Source organism: Eulemur rufifrons, chromosome 7 (genome assembly GCF_041146395.1).
Source record: "Eulemur rufifrons isolate Redbay chromosome 7, OSU_ERuf_1, whole genome shotgun sequence".
NCBI classification, from domain to species: domain Eukaryota; kingdom Metazoa; phylum Chordata; class Mammalia; order Primates; family Lemuridae; genus Eulemur; species Eulemur rufifrons.
The window spans coordinates 56021252-56044511 of NC_090989.1; the positions used below are offsets into that span (position 1 = coordinate 56021252).

General features: G+C 38.9%; 1 protein-coding gene across 2 annotated transcripts in view; it reads left to right on the forward strand.

Moving 5' to 3' along the window:
- Positions 1–8732: 8732 nt before the first annotated feature.
- Positions 8733–23260, forward strand: part of TMPRSS7 (transmembrane serine protease 7) — a 35611-nt gene continuing 21083 nt past the window's right edge. The window contains exons 1-9 of one of the 2 annotated variants that reach the window (XM_069472594.1): positions 8733–8780; positions 10464–10695; positions 13153–13283; positions 15553–15620; positions 16732–16925; positions 17950–17988; positions 18726–18954; positions 20626–20756; positions 21448–21560. In XM_069472594.1, the coding sequence (XP_069328695.1) occupies positions 8733–8780; positions 10464–10695; positions 13153–13283; positions 15553–15620; positions 16732–16925; positions 17950–17988; positions 18726–18954; positions 20626–20756; positions 21448–21560 (1185 nt within the window). Of the gene's footprint in view, positions 8781–10463; positions 10696–13152; positions 13284–15552; positions 15621–16731; positions 16926–17949; positions 17989–18725; positions 18955–20625; positions 20757–21447; positions 21561–23260 lie in introns of those variants that run through there. The other variant, XM_069472595.1, reaches the window with a different exon arrangement.

Consider the following 23260-nt stretch of genomic DNA (forward strand, 5'->3'; position numbering starts at 1 on the left):
CCCAGCATCCCCTACCCCAGCCATGTGTTTATATTGCACTGAGCACTTAGACCAGGCAATTAAAAAGAAAAAGAGATCTTTTAAGTTGATCCATTGAACCAGAAAGAAATGAGGCATTAGCTGTCTACCTCTACCTCCTATTCTCCCATTACCGGTCTAGCATAATAGCAGGATAATCTTGTCTGAACATTTGCCCCTTGGGATTCATGTGGCTGACGGTGGATGATGTACTGATGGCTCTTCACGAGCCATGGCTGAGTCATACTGCACCATCCTCCCCCCTCCCGGCCATCCGGGCAGAGTCAGAAGAATAGGTGGGGTTTCAGGATAGCATGTAAAATGGTATCAATGGGATATATATAATGGGATAAAATGATAAAAAATGTCATCTGCAGCTATCCCAGAATATGTCCGGGCTCTAGAATTTTTTCAATGCTATTAGAAGCAAGTTTACTCTGTTGAGACAGACAATCCTTCAAGGGTCTCTCATCCTGTTATAGGCCTTGCTGGGTGTTATGGGTTTAATTGTGTTTCCCAAAAAAGATATGTTGAAGTCCTACCTCCCACTACCCTAGAATGTGACCATATTTGGATATAGGGTCGTTGCAGATGTAATTGGATGAGGTCATGCTAGAGTAAAGCGGGCCCTTAATCCAACATAGCTGGTGTCCTTAGAAGAGAAGAGACACAGAGACACACGAGGGGAGAATGCCATGTGATGATAAAGGCAGAGACTGAAGTGCTCCAGCTGTAGGCCACGGAGCACCAAGGCTTGCTGGCAAACCACTGGAAGCCAGGAAGATGCAAGGGTTTGATTCTACCCTGCAGGTTTCAGAGGGTGTATGGCCCTGCAACACCTTGCTTTTGGACACCTAGCCTCTAGAACTGTAAACAGTAAATTTCTTCTGTTTTAAGCCTCCCAGTTTGTGGCAGCCCTGGGACACTAATACACTGTGTGTGCCAGAATGCAAGGACCTGACTGCTCTCCATCTTGGCCATCTCTCAGGGAATGTTTGCAACCTTGGGGAGAACGTAATATCTTGGTTTTAGACAGTGAGGAGGCTTACTTATTGTTTGCCATAAAAACAGTGGCATTCCCCGGCTGTGATGTAAACCCACTGCATGCTCAGCGTCCATCTGGACCATGGGAATTACGTACAAAAGGGAACCCATTGATACTTATGCTGCTTGCTGAGCCATGACGCTCATGTCTTCTGCTACCATCCATGAAACAGTGACAGACTAATTTATTAGCTTGTAAACAAGGTGAAACCAAATCCCAGACCCAACTAGCTCCTGAAGGGGCCATCATTCCCTGCCCCCTTTCCAAGGCTATTTACATTGAATGGGATAATACAGGGACCTTGTCTTCAAGGAGCTTGGAGATTAGTTGGACACATGACAAGCTAAATAACCAATAAGACAAGGTGAGAAATGTTACAAAGCAGTCCTTGATGAGTTATCATAATATTTAGAGTCTCAAGACTGGTATATACTGTAAAGGTTTTCAGGGAGGAGAAAAAGAGAGTGTTGCAGGCAGGTGTGCAAAGGCATGGAGGAGAGCTACAAGCAGGGTGTGGAGGGTGGTGAGGATTTGAATAGCGTAAGATTCTGGGGAGAAGGCTGTTAATATTAGCCTTCTTTTCAGTTCTAGGGCATTTGTTTATATCTCTGTGATAGTATTTAGTAGATAATATTATAACCAGTAGTTTGCATGTCTTCCCCCTCTACTGAGATCCTTTTAAAGGCAGTAAAATATTTCATTCATTTTAAAAAATATTTGCTATCTGTCATGTAGTAGGCATATAATAAATGTTGAGTAAACAGATGGATGGATGGATGAATAATGATTAAAAATGCATAATTTGACAGCACAGTCTATGTGCCAGGATGTCACGGTCAGGAAGGTAGCCTGCTGCCACGCTGAGAAAGACCTTGAATGCCAGGGCAGTGGGACTGAACAGAAGGGCTGTTGTTTGTCAAGGATAGGAATGACATTAGAGTCATTTTAGGAAGATTTATTTAGCAGTGATGTGCTCATGGGTCAGTTTCAGCGTAAGGGATGAGCCTAGAAGAGGAAAATGTGTTAAGGGGATATTACAACAGTCCAGATTTAAGATGCCACACTATAATTTTACCTTTTAAAAAGATCCATGTCACGTGATCCTAAAGACTAGGATCATGGTTCCTGTGAGTCAGCCAGGAAAGGGAAGCCAGAATCACTGTCATACTATTTTATTACAGGGCACTAGGAATGATAGGGTTAAATAGCTGGCTGACTTCCCAGCAACCTGTGCAACCTTGCGATTCCTCAGGATTTACTCCTCCTCTGCAGAGATCTCAGTGGAAAGCAATGATCAGATGGCAACTTTGCACGTGGCCATTTATCATAACAGAGACAAGTGGGTCCTAAGTAGCAGAAATGCACTTATCAGTTGCTGAAGAGCTCGCCTCTCCTCTGGCTAGGCAAAGACGAAAGCATCACCTCCCACTGCTAAGTGGCTTCCACGCCAGGAACTCAGAACCTTGTTCATGTTAGATGGATGACTTGGACCTACTTCCACGTCTTTATGATGCACTGGTTTCAGTGGGATAGAAGGTTGAAACATTTAAAGTGTTTTCATGTGTTGAATTCATGTATTATTTATATATGTGCTTCCAATGATCACTGCTGAATCCAGTGAAGAGAGATTTCTCCTTTGATCCAGTTTACTGCACACCATCTGCTCTGCTGGCCGGCTTACAGACACCTAGCCCGCTTCCCTTAGCACAAGGGCCTTTGCTCCTGGGGAAGAAATAAAAATCTCTCCACTGTCTTTCAAGCCACTGATGATGGGAAACACTAACATATATCTGGCCATTGTGATTATCTTTGGTTGTATGTTCTGGGATTGAAGGGACTCTGTACTGGAACTTCCATACCGGTAAAAGCAACACGGAGATGAATGTATGCTTGGTCACCAAGCTTGTTGCAAGCTTGTTTAGCTTATACCCCAGTTTTCATTGTCATTGTCTCTCAAAAACGGTGGCTTATCTAGTATATTTGATTCCCAGAGATGATAATTTTCCCTCCAACATTTTATCAAGAAAAATTTCAAACATACAGTTGAAAAAAATTTTTAGTGTAAATGCATATACTTACACCTAGATTCTATCATTAACATTTTGCTATTCTTGCTTTTTCATACATGTGCCCATTTAGAGTGGATCATTTCTTTTTTTGTATCTATTAAGATTTATTTCAAGGCCTGAAAACATTCAAACTAATCAGAATAGTACTACTGTAATTTCTTACAATATAAAATAATATGAAACTTTGAAAAGGTTGATGTAATTAGCTAACCCCTAAACAACACACTATCTAATTTTCAAAAGTGCTGGTTATTTAACAAAATGTAAGGAGACCATAAAATATCAGAAAACTTTCACACAGTGAAAGAGAACATAATTGGCAGCAAGCTATTATGACAAAACAAACACAAATGTTTTTATACTTTCCATGTTCGTTTTTGACTTTGCTTCATAAAGCCACTGATAAATGAGTTTTCTTTCAAGTACAGGATTTCTAACATTAAACATTTTATTTTCCAAATATTTTTATAAAGAAATAAAAAAGCCACAAATTACATTATTTGCCATAAATTCATACATCAAAAAGTAAAACACAATTCAATGCATTATGGTTCCCTCTTCTCCAACAACAGCTTTAGATGTTTTTCTACATATTTCTTTTTTTTTTTTTTTTTTGAGACAGAGTCTCACTTTGTTGCCCAGGCTAGAGTGAGTGCCGTGGCGTCAGCTTAGCTCACAGCAACCTCAGACTCCTCGGCTTAAGCGATCCTACTGCCTCAGCCTCCCGAGTAGCTGGGACTACAGGCATGCGCCACTATGCCCGGCTAATTTTTTCTATATAGATTTTTAGTTGTCCATATAATGTCTTTCTATTTTTAGTAGAGACGGGGTCTCGCTCAGGCTGGTCTCGAACTCCTGACCTTGAGCAATCCACCCGCCTCGGCCTCCCAGAGTGCTAGGATTACAGGCGTGAGCCACCGCGCCCGGCCAACATATTTCTTAAATATTTTTTATCAAAATCAGTTCTAATTCATCTATGCAGACTAGGTAAAAATGATTTATAATGAATTATCTTTAAAATTACCTTCTATATACTTCTACCCCTACCCACCTCCCATCACTACTAAGTCTACTGCTGAAGTGAATAATGATGCAATGTATGTCTGAGGCGGCCCCAAGTAATCTGTAACTTTAATTTCCTAAATATCCAGAGAGTTCAACTTTCTGTCAATATAAACAAAAAGACTCAAGTGGCCAAAAAACATACAGTTAGTAGGAGGAAAAATCCAGAGTACAACAATTATTTAAGTAGATCTTTATGCCTTTCTCTCAAGCTGTAAGCACTCTTTAGACTAGCATTACTGTACATATGCAATCACAGCAGTTTAGATTTGCTCTGGAAGATACAAGTACATTAAAAATAAATAATTTTCTAACTATTTCATAGTTTAATTGGTTCCTAAATGGTTTTGCAAAGGGGAAAACAAACATGTTGTGAACAGCTGTCTGTTCATTTAAATCTTGAGGAAGATGAAAGATAGTTTATTGGTTTGTTTTTTTCCTAAGATGCAATATGTACATGCAATTAATCACTGTTCATACAGAGAAGGAATGGAATGGTATGGACAGGCGCAATCTCTTTTAAGTATTATAGTTGTAGGATATTCTAAATGGAATAAATTGACACTGACAATCGTTAAAAGGCAAAAACCAAAGTCAAGAAAAATGTTGAAGAGCAGAAATATCTACTGTTAAAAAGAAGAAAGAAGTGTTATCCAACACAAAAATGAGACCTATGGATTCAAAAACCACTTATTTTACCTATTTTACTGTCTTAAAATACAAATTAAAAAAAAATAATAGGCAAAGGGAGTCTAGACCACTTAGAATTGAGGCACCTTCATAGAAAAATAATATATATAAAAAAATCAAGTGTGTTCAGATAGCAAGGGTGAGGACATTTCTGTAAACTGACTTGGCAGGATTCTTGCTACACCTAGGCTAGATGGTACAATGATGTGACCTCATAAAACAAAATTTCACAAACGTCTTCATGTTTGTGATAATATATTAATGCACAAATTTCAACAGTACAAAATCTGGATTTTTCCCTTAGGTTTATAAAAAACTATCAAATTTCTTTTTAATGTGGTTACTTTCTCTAATCCCTGTCTGTTTAACAGTGTATGCTTGCTATATGAGTACATACATGCTGGAATTTTGCCATGAGAATTATACTTCTTTTTAAAAAAATTTTTTATTGATATATAATAATTGTACATATTCATAGAGTACATGTTATATTTGGATACAAGCATATAACATATAATGATCAAATCAGGATAATTGTGACATGATTCACCTCAAACATTTATCATTGCCTTATGTTGGGAACATTTGAAAATGTCTAGCTATTTTGAAATATAATAAATTATTGTTAACTATAGTTGCCCTATTGCACTAGTGAACACTAGAACTTTTTCCTTCTATTTAACAGCATTACCCATTAACCAACACCTCTTCATTATCCCTTCCCACTACCCTTACCAGCCTCTAGTAGCCACCATTCTATTCACTACCTCCATGAGACCAATTTTTTTTAGGTCCCATAAATGAGTGTAAAAGTGCAATACTTGTCTTTCTGTGCCTGGTTTATTTCACTTAAAATAATGTCCTCCAGTTCCATCCATGTTTCTGCAAATGACAAAATTTCGTTCTTTTTCATGGCTAAATAATATTCCGTTGTATATATATACACCACATTTTCTTTCTTTTATTTATTTTTTTTTTTTTTTTTGAGATGGGTCTCACTGTGTTCCAGTTGGTGACGAACCACACATCTTTATCCATTCATCCCTTGATAAACACTTAAGCTGATTCAATATTTTAGCTGTTGTGAATAATGCTGCAATAAACACAGAAGTGCAAATATCTTTTGGTTACATTTTATGTCTTTGCCTCACCCAAGCGAGGTTTAGAGGCATGCCCTTCCCCTCTACAGTGCTCACCGTGTCCAGTAGTTGTGAGTTTACCCCCCCAACCCCCTAATCCCTGGAGAATATTACTACCGTGTGAGCACCATAGTGTTGATCAGTCAGTGCCAATTTGACGGCGAGTACATGTGGAGGCTATTCCTCCAATCTTGTGATACCTCACTGCGGATAACGGGCTCAAGCTCTATCCAGGAAAATATAAGAGGCACTAGATCCTTCTTATGTCAAACTGGTGACTTGCCTTTCTACTTATATTTATGTACATCTCCTTTCCATCATATGACACTTAATACCTTTCTAGTGGCATATTTTAATCAATATATTACATAAAAAAGAATCTTGACTTTTAAATAAACTTTTTTTAGTGCTGTGATATGATGGGTTTAGCAATTGAAGTACAATATGGTAACTATAATACATTGTACTGTTTAAACTAATTCACCACTATAGGAAAATATTTCATTTTTAAAATATAACCAAGCTGAGAGTGCACAATTATGAAATACTAGAGAACAGTGAATAAATAAATAAGATGATCTTTAAATCTGTGGCCCAGCAATTATTTTGTTTTTAGGAACAAACCAGGAAGAAATTATCTTCTTTGATTTTTGAATGTTCTGGTAAATCTATTCGTTTCTTAGCTTTTTCAGTATTACCTTGGATTGCTGAAATACGTGACTCTAAAGAATCAAAGTTCTTTTCTGGTCTGAGTTAGCTGACATGGCCACACTGAGGATGTCCCCATGGAAGTCCTCCGAAGCTATGAAAGATAGGAGTTTCCATGGACTTATTTGTAATGCCAGCAATTGTTTAGAACTTATATCAGTCAAAGATTTTCAAGGAGGAGTATTTTATCACTGATATTGTTAAGAATGGCTGGCATGATGATAAGAAAGCAGCCTTCAGTTGGTTTTATGATTGTTTTTAAATTCTGTACATAAAGTGCAGCCTCCTATTATTTGCCGCCACTTTCTATTCTTGGTGTCAAAGAGAAACAGAGTGTGACACTAGTTGAAGGCTGCAAAGATGGACTTTATTCAGTGCTATTGCAATAGGGGAGAGAGACTTCAATATGAAAGTGAGCTCAATTCCAAATACAGCAAGGACAGCTGGGGGTTTGAAGCCAATGAGCAGAGTGAGGGGGTTGGTGGAGGGAGAATTACTAAGGGGAGACTTCAAGGGTGGGGGATTCTTGCTAAACTGAGACATCAGCATCCTTGCTAAAGGCCAGCCAACCACTTAAACATCAAGGATAGGAGATAAAAAACTTGACCACATACCAGGGATGTTTCAAGGTCATCCTTGTGTAAAAAAAATCAAGGTTGATCAGATATCAAGGGTGGGGGGATTCCTGCCAAACTGACTTAGCAGAATTCTTGCTACAACTGGGCCAAGGACAAGACCCAAGGACAGAGGTCTGATTGAAGAGAAAGCTCAGGGCCCAAGGACAAGGTCAAGTGAAAACGAGGGCTCAGAGCAGCCTGACTAAACTTTGGTCAAGGAGAGAATCTTTGTCAGTGGCTGCTGGAAAGTACATTATTGGTGAACTATGAGTTAGTTCTGGAAATAAGTAGGGAAATAATACAGAAAGGGCGAGCCATTAAAAAAGCCTTATTTTTAAATTTCCTCATCTTAAAATTACAAAGCCTAAAGCATAATATTAGTCATTTCATCAATGTCACTAATACACAACAAAACTCAGGAAGTAAATTTGTACAACATGATATACATTTTTTTGTCATTTTTGTCTCTTTTTTCTCGAGATGGATCAAATTTTAAGTATAAGACAACTCAAACTAATCTTCCACCACTTTCAGCAGACAGTTTCTCACTTGCTTTTGTACCTACAGCCCTTCAACTTGTACCGGGATCAGCAGGTTTCTCCTTTAAAGGGCAAGAGATTAGCCTTCCATGGACACCCAGTGCCCACAGAGCGATGATGTTCTGGTAATACCCACCTTTTTCTCTTGGCCTGCTAAGAAAAATTCTGACACTGCCCCTGAGGGTTACCTTGCCTCCCTGGATCTAATCCAGATTGGCTTTGGGAAGAAAGGGAGAGACTGGAATATGGGATTTACATCAGAAAGGGACCCAGGGTTTACTGAGATCTGACTCCAGGAGTAAGGGGAGGCAAATGGAAAAAATCCCCTTGGGTAGGGGTTTTCAGAGTGTGGCTGGAGAGGTGAGAGCAGGACTAAGGAGTGAGTCTTCCGGAGCATGCAAGAAATACTAAGCAAGACGAATGTAGTGTGAAGATTTTTAAGATGTGGTGCTGGGGGTTATAAATTAGACCTCTTCCCATTCTTTAGTAGATGCAGGCAAAAATGATAATGACTTGTAAAATATTTCTGGATTGTTGGATAGTGTTTCTTAGGAAAGGAAACCGTGCCTTGAGGCTGGCGGTACTCTGAGACGCCTGACTCACATGAGTGACATTAAGAAGCCTTTAGTTTGGGGTGCAAAGCTGAGTGCTGGGTCCCTTTAACAGTCACAATATAGTAATGAGGCAGCTTCAGTTTCTAAACTGGACCTGGTGGAAGTAAATTGATTCCACTCCTCTGAGAGCTCGCTTGAATCCGATGATCATTCTCTCAATTCTTCTCAAGAGAGCATGCAAGGGAGTGAAAACTGGCTTTGAGACACCCCTGGGTGATCACAGACCTAATAATGGACAGAGAAAACAGTGACGCTTCTTCCAGACCTGCTGACCTGAAGGTAAGTACAGTGTGAGACGCCTCCTCTCCTGCTTGAATACCATTTATTGTTGACCCTGTTAGTAAAATGAGATTGTGTGACTTTATAAAAATAAAGGGAGTAATAGTGAAATACTTTCTCTTCTTACGGTACTTAATGGATTTTACAAATATGAGCTTGTTTTAAAGTGCTGTACTTGGCAATTGATTCGTAGCTGTTTTTCTAAAACTCCAGGGAAATTGTACTGATCTCTGCACAAATTCCATTTTAAAATTTAATCAGTGCTAACTGAGACTGCCTATAATGTGCTCCTGCACTTAAAGATCCAGCCTTGGCCTTTGTCAGTTCTACAAGTACTGGTATCTCTGTGTGTTTCTCTCTTTTACTTCTTTGCGGGGAGTACTTGAAAATAGCTTGACACCATAGTCGAATAGACTCTTTCTGCAGTGGAATGTTTTTCTCTTTAGAAACACCATCCTCACTCTAGCAGGACACCACATTAAATGAAGTCTGGTCTAGTTCAATTTCACCCAGAAGGATATAAGCGACATTTCACTCCAGGGGATGACAACGGTGTTCAGCAAAAAGAATGAGGGAGCCATGAATAATTCAGAGTGTACTTGGCCACATATTATCCCATTCATTGGTAGGATTAAAGACTGAAAGACTTGAATTTTGAAGGGAAGAGAGAAGGAGAGTAAGAGAGAATGAAAGCATTCTTGAAGAAAGCACAAAAGAGAGACTATTTTCTGGAATTAGTGTTCTATATTGTTGCCTTTAAAAGAATGGGTGGTTAAAAGTTATTTCATCACTGGAGTTTAGTTACCTTGACATGTATAAATCTCTCCTTCAAAGAAGCTAAACTCTCACATATATTATTAAAGAATTCACAGCATCAAATGGCAGAGAGTGGAGGAGAAAATAAAAGAGCAGGATGGGAAACAGTTGAATAATGTATTCTTTTTCCTCCTGCACGTAACACTTTGCACATAAACACACTTAAACCAAACATCGTCTAATCTAACGAGTCTTCTATTTTGTTCTTTGATTTATTTTTAAATTATTCTTACCTATGATTGGGAAACTGAGTCACTACTTAGTTCAGTGGCTGGCAACTGTAAAACAAGCACATTTGGTTCTTATCCTACAACCCTACCCAAATCATCACATTGCCTTAACTTTTCTTCCTACCTCCCAGGATTGAAGTCAAAAATTTGGAATCAATTCACTTCTCTGGTGAACTCATTTATATTCTCATTTATGATCCTATCTCAGCCCAGAAAGAATTGATTGTGAAAGAAAAGCAATATAATACAAACATTTGAAACATGCACACACAGAGCTGTGTATACAAATGAATCTACCCACATGGAATCTTAACCTTGACCTCCTGACCCCCAGGTCCTTCAGTCTACTTTACCCCATGACATTCGGGCCTCTTCTCCACAGCACCTGCTCAGCAGAGTTGGAGAGTTGAGGAGAGGGGATCTGGGGACCATTTTACTAGGGTTCATATACAGGATTGTCTAGTTTTTCTGATCTTAATTGTGTAACTTGATGCAAATTAACTTATTAAACTTATGTAAATAATTTGACTGATTGATTTAGGCTTTTGAATACCAAGATCTCTTGACTGGGTAGTTCAATTTAAGCTCTACACTACTTCTAGTTGATAGTGCATCTTTTTTTTTTTTTTTTTTAAAGATATCCAATATCTCAGTTCAGGTGGTCAGTGCCCAAGGGAAGCTGCCGGGGAGACGACCACCGTTGCCAGGGAGACCACCACGAAAACCCATTGGTAAAGCCAAACCCAAACCAAAGAAGCAATCCAAGAAGAAAGTTCCCTTTTGGAATGTCCAAAATAAAATCATTCTCCTCACAGTATTTTTATTCATCCTGGCAGTCATAGCCTGGACACTTCTGTGGCTCTACATCAGTAAGTTAAAATCTGTGCTCTTTTGGGGTTGGGGCTTGTGTCGTGAGTCCAGCAGTAGCAGTGCAGGCCAGACCTGCCCCTGGGTGTTTCTGAAGGGAGTTTACTTTTCCCAAGGCTGATACACCACTTCCCAAACTGGTGTTGATGTTTTAAGGAGAGAGAAACCAGGATTGTCTTTCTCATTTCTTCTTTCACCACCATCACTTTCTTCTTGTAGGAGAGCAGGACCAGGAGATGGGGGCAGGATGGGAAGAGCTGAGGAAGATGCTCAGGAGCTTTTGACTGATTCAGAAATGTAACAGCTTTAAAAAAAGGAAAGGAGTGCTAGGCTGTTTCATTTCCTCATTCCACCCACCGCCTGTTTCTAGGCAACCTTAAATTTCCAGCTTCCTGAGCTCCATTTCACACATGCGTCTTTCTCTCCCCTGTTATTATGTTTTTGTGGATCTGATTGAGCCTTTTGGACAGGTGTCATAACTAAGCCCTATCTTACAGAGTACTTAGTCATGCAAGGATGGCATTTGTTGACTTGTATTGGAGTCCTCATCCTGCACATGTTAATGCATTTCTACAAAATACGTGTCCTGTGACATAATGTGAAATATATATTTGGTCTCTGCTCCTCATGTCTGACAGCGAGCTTCTAACTCTGTAACTTCCTCAGTGATGGGGTGATAAGAGCATCTTTTGTTATTTTTTATATATATATGTTTGTTATAATATTTGATCTTAGTCTCTGGTTCCTAATGCAGTGCTTCTAAGAGTGTCTTTTTTATATTAATGAAATGACTTGTGGGGGAAAGCCCCTAGACAACCCAAGGAACCAACCCTATGATTAGAGGGCTGTAACTTTCAGGAGGGGGCTGGAGATTGAGCTCAATAACCAATGGCCAATGACTTAATCAATTGTGCCTACATAATGGAACCTCCATAACAGCCCTAAATGACAGGATTCAGGAAGCTTTCAGGTTAGTAAAATATCCAATTGCTGGGAGGGTGGGCTGCCCCAACTCCACAGGGACAGAAGTTCCCATGCTCGGAACCCTTGTGGACCTCACCCTCTGTGCCTCCTCATCTGGCTGTTATTTGTATCCTTTAGAATAAACCAGTAATAGTCAGTAAAGTATTTCCTTGGGTTCTGTGAGCCATTATAGCAAATTATCAAACCTGAGGGGGTCATGTGAACTCCAGGCTTGTAGCCAAGTCAGACAGCAGTGTGGTAGCCTAGAGACCCACAGCTTCCTCTTGGCATCTGAAGCAGGGGTCAGTCTTATGGGAATATGCCCTTAACCTGTGGGTTCTGACACTGACTCTGGGTAACTAGAATTAGAATTGAATTGAACTGTTGGACACTTAGTTGGTATCCAGAGAATTGGAGAATTTCTTGGTGTGGAGGAAAAAAAACAAAAAACCCTGATGTTGTAAGTGTTGTGAGTAGACAGTTTTCTTAGATATACCCCCAAGGATATTAAAATATGATTAGAAGGTAAAGGTTATAGGCAAAGAATTAAAGAATATTTTCTTGAACAGTTCAGGATATATTTATATGTGTGTGTATGTGTGTGTGTATATATATATATATATACACACACACACACATACAGAAATTGATCACCTATAATTTTCTTGGCAGAATGTAGGGCATCGGGCATACCAAGATGCATCTCCTACCTTCAAAGAGCTCACAGATGCATATTCTATTTTAGAAAAGCTCACAGTTCAGTGCTGGAGGGAGAGCATGAGTTGATTTTTCTGCTTAAGTGATTATCTTTGATCACAGAAGAAAGACATCCAACCTGCCCAGGGATAGAGTCCAAGAACACTTCATGAACTGGTTTCTGAAAATTTATTCGACACATATTGAGTGGGCCCACTATGTGTTGGGCACTGTGCTAGGCATGGGGAACAGAGTGATAAGCAAGATATGATCTCTATCCTCAGGGAGCTTACAGACTGGTGGGGGAGTCAAGTCCATGGGCAATTAACACAAACCCCCATCCCTCAACCCAGAACACACCAACTTATCTCTCATCATTTCTCTGCTGTACCTCCACTGACACATTTGCACTGCCCTAGCATTTTTGTATAAAGTTTTAGAACATCCTTGTACAGAGGTAGTTTGTTGACTGTGTAAAAATCAGAGAAGGGCATTTCATGGAGAGATATTGGTATGAACAAAGGGAAACTGGTATGCACAAGTAAGAACTGCTCAACAGGAAACAAGTGAGTTTCTATACATGAAATCTGAGTGCAAAGGGTGGCCTTGAGAAATGAAGTGACAGCTCATGGAAGAGTTGTTGTCAACTTTATTTAGAGCTCCATGGGCTATGCACCCATTAGATATGTAGCTGCCTAAAATAAGATCATTTTAGGAGCCTGATACTGACATAGCTCAGACAATGCCTTACTGCCACACAGATGGAAAGCCTCCTAATCACCTTCTCTCCTCTTTTACAGTTAAGACAGAAAGCAAAGATGCTTTTTACTTTGCTGGGATGTTTCGCATCACCAACATTGAATTTCTTCCTGAATATCGACAAAAAGAGTCCCGGGAATTTCTTTCAGTGGCACAGACTGTGCAGCAAGTGGTGAGGGGGTGAGGGCAGAGGGGGTGAAAGTCTGGGGAGGGTGGAGTTGAGGGGGGTGAGGGGATAGGGGAGGGACCACAGATGTCACGGGTGAGCAGGGTGTAGGGAAGTAGAGGGCAGGGTGGACGAAGGAGGCTGTCAGACGGAAACGTGGGATTTAGCTCATCTTGGCTTAAGACAGAATTGCTTCCCGCCCCCCAACACCTAACATAAAAAGAAATGGCTCTCTCAGCTTCAGTTATTCTCATCTGTAAAATAAAGAAATTGGATCAAGTGACCTTTAAAATGCCTTCCAGTTTCGAAGTTACATGCATACTGATTAATTTTGTGATAATACACAAAATTTATTTCAACCTTGATGCACTGGCAATCTCTTCACTTTTAAAAATAACTTTCTCATTATAGAACTAATAAATATTTATTATAAACGTTAGTAAAATTCATAAAATTATTTTTAAAATCATTAAAATCTTCTTTAATGTTATCACCAAAGATAAAGCTCCTTTTTACTCTGGACTACATAGACATAGGGGATAGTGCAATATTGGGATACTAGTAGATATTCAGGTTTATAATCCAATTTTTTCTCTTAGCATGATATTGCATATTTTTAGGCAAGTAAATATTCTTTAAAAAAACATAAATCTTGATAGCCCCAAAGTTAGCAAATCCCTCTTTACTGAATGTTTAAGCTGTTTCCAATTTTTGCTACTACAAATAGTGCAATAGCAAAACTGCCACATAAATTATGGGTATCTCAGATTACTCCCTTAGGTGATTTCCTAAAAAGTGTAATTACTTGTCCAAATAGAAAAATATTAATTTATGGCTTCTGGCACATATTGCCAACTAGAAAGTTCCTGCCAATTTGTGTTTCCACAGTGGAAATACAGTGGTGACCTTGATGCAGTGACTGGCAGTGTAGCATGAGGAATGGTTGTGAGAGACAGGGCCTGCAGTCGAAGGGAGTGGTGGTTAGAGTGGCTCCTATTTATTGAATGGCTCTTAGGTATACTAGGTATACTAGGTATGTTACTAAACCTCTTAATTCTGATATATATACAGTCATGTGTCACTTAATGATGGAGACACATGCTGACAAATGCGTTGTTAGGTGATTTCTTCATTGTGTGAACATCATAGAGCGTACAGTACTTACACAAACCTTCCTACATGCCTAGGCTATATGGCATAGACTATTACATCTAGACTACAGCCCTGTAGAGCATGTTACTGTACTGAATACTGTAGGCAATTGTGACACAAATCAGTAGATAGGAATTTTTCGGTTCCATTATAATCTTACAGGACCACCTTTTTATATGGGGTCCATCATTGACCTGAACGTCATTTTGTGGTGTGTGACTGTACACCACTTATTTCTCAAATTCTCCTAAGGAGGTAGGCATTTTGATCTGCACTTTATGGTTGAAAAGAAAAAGAAAAAAAAAAAACACTCAGCAGGTTTAGGCAACCATGTTCTGTGTTGCATAGTGAATTTAAACTCTGCAGCTCATGGTTTTTCCACAATATTTTATAACTTCTAAGTTTTTTTTTTTTTTTAATCCTGGGCAATTAAGTAGGTGGTTTCCAATTATGTAGGAAGGGGAATACCGGAGGAGAAGATGATGTGGGAGAAGAGAGTGAGTTTGGTTTTAGAAATGCTAAGTGAGGGCAAAGAAGGTCGCAGGGGTGGGGAACCTGCAGCCTTTCAAAAGGATCTAGAAGGATCTAGAAGGCCACATGTGGCCTTGGGGCCCCAGGTTCCCCACCCCTGGCTGGGCCCTGCCCTAGAGACTGGGCGTTCTGAAGGATCCTGGTGGACGTGGCTGTGGGCACCACTCGCCCCCTAGTGGCTAATGTAGGAATGTGTCATTAGGACTATAGTCAACACTTGCACTGATGGAGAAGGGGTTGGGTCAAATACTGTGTTATGAATGCTTAAATGAGTTAGATTTGTTAACTGTGGAGAAAATTAACCCTTAGAGTGGGCAGAATACAGAAGTTAAGCTTGATTAGAGTCTTTAAAGAGAGCAATCAATGCATGAAGGTAATTGATTTTTCACAGACAGAATGAAGGTAAGTAACCCAAGAATTGCTGCAGGAAGTAAGAATTTATTTGAATTCAAGAAATAATGTCTGGGTTTGGAGTTAAGGGATTTCATTTGAGGCTTGCTCTTCTCTTGTCAGAGCTTGGACCTACAATATACAAGATGCTTTGAAAGGAAGACAAGTTTGAAAGACTTAAGACATCTTGATTCTTTTTCAGGTAAACCTGGTTTATACCACATCTGCCTTCTCCAAATTTTATGAGCAGTCTGTTGTTGCAGATGTCAGGTAATCTATGTCCTTTGTTTGGAGATTTCTGCGTTCACTTCTATAAATTCCACTTAAGGCCATGAAAAGGCTGAGATTCCATCATTCTCAAGTGACTTCTTGGGGGTGGTTGTGAGTTAATACCCTATTAGCACAACTAGTGACCCGACCCTTTGCCATGCTGTCACTTTGTGTTTTTACTCTTTATCTACCAGTTCTCGCCTTCTCCCCATAGCTGGAATCCTGGTCCCCATGTCAGTGCCACTGGGCAAAATGCTCGTAAACATGGCTACCATATTGGTTGGAGATGGAGGCAAAAATAAAGCAGAGAACACTATTTCCCAATGTCCAGTCAAAAACTAGTCACTAGAGATCTTCTGAGGAAAAAAAGAATTTCATGATCAAATAGTTTTTAGAAAAAATTGTGCACCATGTACTATATCCCACTCCCCGCTCCCATCTCCAATATGTCTGCAGAGATTCATAATCTGCTTTGGCATATTAAGGCACTGAGAAGCCTTGGGGTACAGGCTTCCTTATCTTTCCATTTCTTAAGTTATTTACTGCAGAAAACTATCTTACGTTTCTTTCACAAAACATGGTGATATTTATGCAATTAGGAACTCAGTCTCTGGCATCAGACTGAAAAGCAAATTGGACTTGATTCCTGGATCTGCTACTTATTAGCTCTGTGACTTTGAGTTGTATTTGGCCTCAATTTCCTCATCTGTAAAAAAAGAATAATAATAGGACCTTCCTCATCAGACTCAAATGGTAGAAAGCAGATTTAACGCAGTGCCTGGACATAGTGAGGTATCAGACATTATAACTGTTATTTTTAATGGCAGTGACTACTGATTGATATCCACGAGTAGTATATTTTCCATGGAGATGCAACTCTACAGCAATGGTTCTAAATTTGAATCCGACACAATAATCAGAATGTACATAACATGAGGTTTTCCCTTTCTGGTCCCCGTAATAGGAGTCAATAATTACGCCAAGAAGGGAGCACATCAGTTAGTGGATGTGCTTACTGGCCTTACCTTGAATCTGTCAGTTGGGTTACTGCCTGTCTATAAAGTCTAATTCCTAAGAGGTATCCCTGAACATCTCTCTTTTTTCATTATAGTAGCAACAACAAAGGCGGTCTCCTCGTCCACTTTTGGATTGTGTTTGTCATGCCGCATGCCAAGGGCCACATCTTCTGTGAGGACTGTGTGGCAGCCATCTTGAAGGACTCCATCCAGACGAGCATCATAAACCGGACCTCTGTGGGGAGCTTGCAGGGCCTGGCTGTGGACATGGACTCTGTGGTACTAAATGGTGATTGTTGGGTGATTCTCCTGTAGCATTCCTTCCTGCAGCACTGCTGACACTTGCCATTATTGTAGTCAGCATTGTAATGAAGTATTTCCTTCCATAATCTCAGTAGCACAGGATGAGCTGAAGACAACGGGGCTATGTTAATAAAGGAAACTGCTAAATGTTAAATACAGTGATTGAACCATAGATTTGGGAACAAAATATATATGAAGTTGAATATATTAAAATGTACATTTGTTCAGCTCACGCATCTTCAAACTAAGTCCCCAAGGAACAAAGTTCTGGAGAAGGAAGGATTTTGCTGAGATTTATTTTGTCTTTCCTTGTCCAGACAGAACTACCCCTGTATTATGTAGTGTTATCCAATGCTCCAAAATGGATTGCTTCATAGCCCTGTCAAAATGCAAATTTCAGTGTTCTTCTTGACAGTGAAATGGTTTAATTATTATGTAACCCAAAATTCATGCAGCTTTCTCTTTTTATTTAAACTTTATATATTGAAATATATAAACATATTGTATAAGTATATATTATATATTACATAGAAATGATAGAAATTGTATATAATATATATATACAGACTCGCACACTAGGCATATGGTGGGTGGTGGATAAATATTTGTTAAATGAATGAAAAAGCTTATGGAAAATTTTGCACTTCATGTACTATTTCAGATAGGAGACTAATTATTACCATATTTGTTTATTACTTTTTTAAACTTTAAACTATGTTTGAAACTTGTAACTATGATTTCAAGAATACAAAAGTGAAGAAAATGATATAATGAACTCTCATATACCATTTCCTCAGCTTCAACAACTACCAATTCACAGGTTGTCCTATGTGATCTCTAAATACCTAAAGAACCTTCCTCACCTTCACTGGATCATTTTAAAGCAAATTCCAGAGGTGTTTGATTGCTTTTAAAGAAGAACTAAAAATAATTTCACTAAGTACAATTCTAACAAAATGGAACGATGGGTTTAACAGTCTCTTTTTCTATGTGGTTTTTCTTCAATGCAGCTGGACTTCGGTCGGATTACTCTTCAACCATAGGATCTGGTAAATTCTTTCATATGATTCCCCACCCTCCCTACACCACACATTAGTATCATTTTTGGCTGTAATTTTCCTTTTCTAAGGACAGTATTTGTTAGTGCTCTTTGAGTTGCAAGTAGGAATACATTCAAATTGGCTTAAGTACTAAGGAAACTTGACCGGCTCACGTAACTGGGGCATTAGTGGAGTGTGCTGGCTTTAGGTGTGGTTGGGTCCGTGTTCTAAAATAAAATATCATCAGAACTCTTCATCTCTGCCTACTTACATTGAGGCTTCCTTATCACATGTGTTCTTCCATTGTGGTGGCAAAAATGGCCACCAGCAGGTTCACGCTTATAATTTATCATTTTTCAACCATGTTGGAAACCACCCCCCCATATTTCCTGACAGTTCTGGCAGAAGTCCTGGGGTTGACTCCCATTGTCTGGCTTGTCGGACAACATGCTCATTCCTGAACCAGCTTCTTTGACTCTAGGTTATGTGCCTACTTCTGAAACCAGGGGTGGCGTTAACCCCAACCAAACTATATAGACAGGGTAGGGATAGTTTCTCAAAGTGAAATCCAGGGCTGTTACCAGAAGACAGTGAATTAGATTCTGGGCTGGCAAAGAGAGCAGATGTCCCCCCACAGGACCTCTTTTACTCTTTACTTTTCTATAAAGATTTCAAGAAAAATCATTCCTAAAAAATAAAAAAAAAAGAAAAGAAAGAAAAGGGGGAAAAAAGTGCTGTCTCCACAGACAAAGGCTGCTCTCAGTACATCTATGCAGATCATCTGTCCTTCCGCTACCCTCTGGAGATTTCTGCAACCTCGGGGAGGCTGATGTGTCACTTCAAGCTGGTGGCCATCGTGGGCTATCTCATTCGTCTCTCAGTTGAGTCCATCCAAATCGAAGCTGACAACTGTGTCACCGACTCCCTGACCATTTATGACTCCCTCTTGCCAATCAGGAGCAGCATCTTGTACAGGTATTATGCAGGCACTCTTGTTGGCGGGTGAAAAGATTTTTTTTACTTCTCTATTTTACAGTATCTGTGTTCCCCTTGGATTTTTTCAAAAACCGTTTTTGTGTACACTCATGGGGTCAAAGACTGACTCATGCCCTATTAAGTTTGCATTACACTTTAATGCCCTTGCCAGAGCAACTGGACTCAATGTTTTTCACTTGTAGAGAATAAGACTCTTAGAGTCAGTCCAGTAAGAATTGCTGCTAATATGTCTGAAATATAATAGATATTCTGTTTAATTTTTATATTTATTACAATTGTGACAAGTCTGCCATTTCAATAGATTGTGAGAATTCTATGATGATTGCATAGCATTAGTAAAAAAATTAAAAGTTTTTCTTACAAAGATAACATATGTTCTTTGTAGAAAATTATGTCAGTCAGAGAAACCAATATCAATTACTTCACAATCTCATTACCCAGAGCAAGTTTCTGTTATATTTTAGTATACATTCTTTCATTCATGTATATTTAATTACACACACATATACTTACATAAACTCAATTTTTTTTTTACTTAATAGTAGACATCTGCTTATGGGTGTTTAGTAGACATCTGCTTATGGGTATTTAATATTTGATAACCTCCAAATGAGTTAAGCTTTATTAAAAATTACTGTTTGTAACTTACTGTGCTAAAAATGTACATGAATTATCTTATTTTTAACAGTGTCTATGTACATATGTAACAGTGCTTTATGTGTGTATGTAGGTATTTATATTTGGGTGATGAATATGCATATTAAAAATTCAAACACTATATAAGGATATGCAATGAAAAATAAGTTTGCCACTGACTCCCATTCCTAAATCATTATCAGTTTCTTTCCATCATCCCAGACATATTCAGTTATTTTCTCATTTAATCCTCACCACAGTGCTATGAGGAGTGTATTATTATTATTACCACCCTTTCATAGAAGGGAAACTGGCACTTACCAAGATTTAAGCCCAGCATCTTTCACCCAGTTAAGTGATGGAACTGAGGTTTTTTGTCTGTTTGTTCATTTTGAGACAGGATCTTGCTCTTGCACCAGGGCTAGAGTGCAGTGGCGTGATTATAGCTACTGCAACCCCAAACTCCTGGGCTCAAGTGATCCTCCTGCCTCAACCTCTCAAGTAGCTGTGACAGTAGGCATGAACAACCACACCCAGCTAATTTTTCTATTTTTTGTAGAGATGGGGTCTCACTCTTGCTCAGGCTGCTCTCAAACTCCTGGCCTCAAGTGATCCTCCTGCCTCAGCCTCCCAAAGTGCTAGAATTACAGGAGTGAGCCACTGAGCCCAGCCAGAGCTCAGTTTTGAATCTAGTTTTCCTTAAGGCGGAGCTCATGACCTTAGCCATTAAATACACTGCCTTTATATCTCATTTGTACTCAAGAAGGGTCCAGTGACAGCCATCCAGGAGGATTCTTTAGTAGAAGTCACTGGACAAAAATTTCTATACCTTTGTCAGGTCTGATCCATCTTTAGTGCCCTGTGGCCACCAATTGATGAAGACCTTGTTGGCAGAGACTGACTCATAAGAACTGACGGGATAGCCCAGGAAATGTGTGGAATTAGTGCTGAATGGAGATCCATTGCTGAAATGACCTATTATTCATGTACTTTTGTTTTGTTATCTGCTTTCAGAATTTGTGAACCCACAAGAACATTAATATCATTTGTTTCTACAAATAATCTCATGTTGGTGACATTTAAGTGTCCTCGTGTACGGAAGCTATCAGGAATCCGGGCATATTTTGAGGTCATTCCAGAACAAAGTAAGTCTTCTCCAATTAAAGAGAAGTCACTTTTAGAAATATTTGTTATGATGCTCTAGTCTTATCTTTCTGGAGGCTGTGCTGTTATACTAGTTGTATTAGTAAAGGACTCTGAAACAGGGCCCAGTCAAAAGAGAGAGATCATGTTAGTAATTTTAAGAGTGAATTTAATGAAGAACTGTTAACTTAGTATAGTGTTAATTAGGCATCTCAAAAGACAAGTCAAGGACTATAAGGCATCATGGATATAACACATGTAGGAAGCAACTATCACCCCTAGGGCTGCGGGAACAAAGGAAAGAGGTTGGAATTATTACAATTTAGGGCTTGGGGAGGGGGTCTCTGGAGTGAAACTGAGGCCTCTGAGGAGTTGCTGTTCAGCTGTTGCTGGTGTCTGAGTTCAGAACTATGTTTTTCAAGAAAGTAATACCATCCTACAGATCTGTAGCCAAAATATATGACTTGAAAACAAATATAGAATTTGAGAACAAACATTTTAGCTGTATGTCTGTCGGGTGCTACTTCTTTCTTTTTTTTTCCTTCTTTTTCTTTTTTTTATTTCTTTCTTTTTAAATAAAACAAAGTTCAAAAAATTTATAAGCTTCTTGATCAAGGAAGTGTACAGTTGTAATTAAATTTCCCATAATCTCATAGCTGCGAATCATTGTGTGTTACTGGGTATCTTTTTCAGAGTGTGAAAACATGGTATTGGTCAAAGAAATCACTGGCTTTGAAGGGAAAATTTCAAGTCCATATTACCCGAGCTACTATCCTCCAAAATGCAAGTGTACCTGGAAATTTCAGGTAGCCTAGTTTTACCAGTATCTTAGAAAAGTATTACTGTTCTATTTTTAGTAGCATTTTATTTTTGAATTTCATTACTTTTATTTTTTAAATTGCAAATTGAATATTACTTAATTTTACAAAATTTAAATGTTAGTGAAATATATTATCTAGAACACAAAATTTTCCTGTAATTTCAACCCTCTGCCCACAAATGAACTGCTTTTAGCAGTCTGGGGCTTATTTCTCCAATTTATTTTGTTTGTTTGATTTAAAAAATGCAAAGGCATTGTTAAAGGATCAAAAATTATTTTATTGTAATAGACTAATAAATCATAACAACTATTTACATAGAATTTCCATTATTTTAGGTATTATAAGTAATCTATAGATGATTCAAAGTATGTGAGAGGATATGTATAGGTTATATGCAAATACTATACCATTTTATATAAGGGACTTGAGCATCCTCAGATTTTGGTATCCGTGGGGTTCCTGGAACCAATCCCCTGTAGATACTGAGGGACGACTGTACATGTTTCAGTTTTGTAAGCAACCCAGAAGTGCAAATTTGTATGGAATATATATACCTTTTCTTTGTGCTAGATTAGACATTTCTTCTTTTTGTTAAATCTTAGATTGTAAACTATTTTTCTTTCTTCAACTATAGTATCATATAATGATAGGGCAAAGTGTCACCTTTGTTCATTTAGCATATCCACATAAAATCATTATTGTGTGGCATAGCAGTTAGATATTAGAGGCAAGCAGTATGTAGTCTGTACTTATTCAATGTGTTACTGAATGACTACTATGGGCCAGGCACTCAGGCACTATTCTAGACAATGAGGATTTGTGAAATTAGAGGGAAAAAACCAGAAAACAAAAAACAAGCCCCTTGCTCTTATGAAGCTTACCCTCCAGGAGGGGGAAACAGGTGGTAAACAAGTTAAATATTGGCAATACATCACATGGTGATACAATACTATGGAGAAAAATAAAACAAGGAAGCGAACTCTATAGCTTGAGAGGCGGGTGGGGAGTGTGAAGGGTAGCAAGTTAGACGTTTATTACCTTAAACAGGATGGTCAGGGAAAGTGTCACCAACAAGGAGACATTTGCAGAGAAACCTGAGAGATGTGGAAACTAACCTTGTGGATACCAGGATAAGAAGGTTGCAGGCAAAGGCAGCCTGAGGCAGGAGGGTGCATGATGCATATATGGTTATTTGTGCATAGTCCTAACAGTGAACTAGTTAAAATGATTCCATTACTCAAATCTGTACTTGCTGTCAATATTCTGATGGCATGCACCATTAAATTATTTTTTATCATGATCACATTTCCAAAGTAAGTAAATGATAAAAGTTTTGGACCCTTGCTCATTGCCAGATTCTCAAGGCTCAAAGGCAACAAAAACACAGGGCTTTGGCTTCGGATGACCCATGAGTCTAAGGATTGGGGAGGAGGAGAGGGAAGAGGAGATGAAAGGAGAGGTTGGGGGAGGAAGAGGAAAGACATTAAATCTCTATTCCTTCAATCTCTCCAAAAAGCAGAAGTATCTTCTTGGGCTAGTATGATAGCCAGAACAAGGAAATTGCCAGTCTCAAAACCTCTGCCAAATGTTTGAAATTCCTTTGAGGTAAAATAAATGTTGATTCCATAATAACCTGTAGACTTAAAATGAAAATCCTTAAACATTGTTGTGACTTTTAGTTGAGG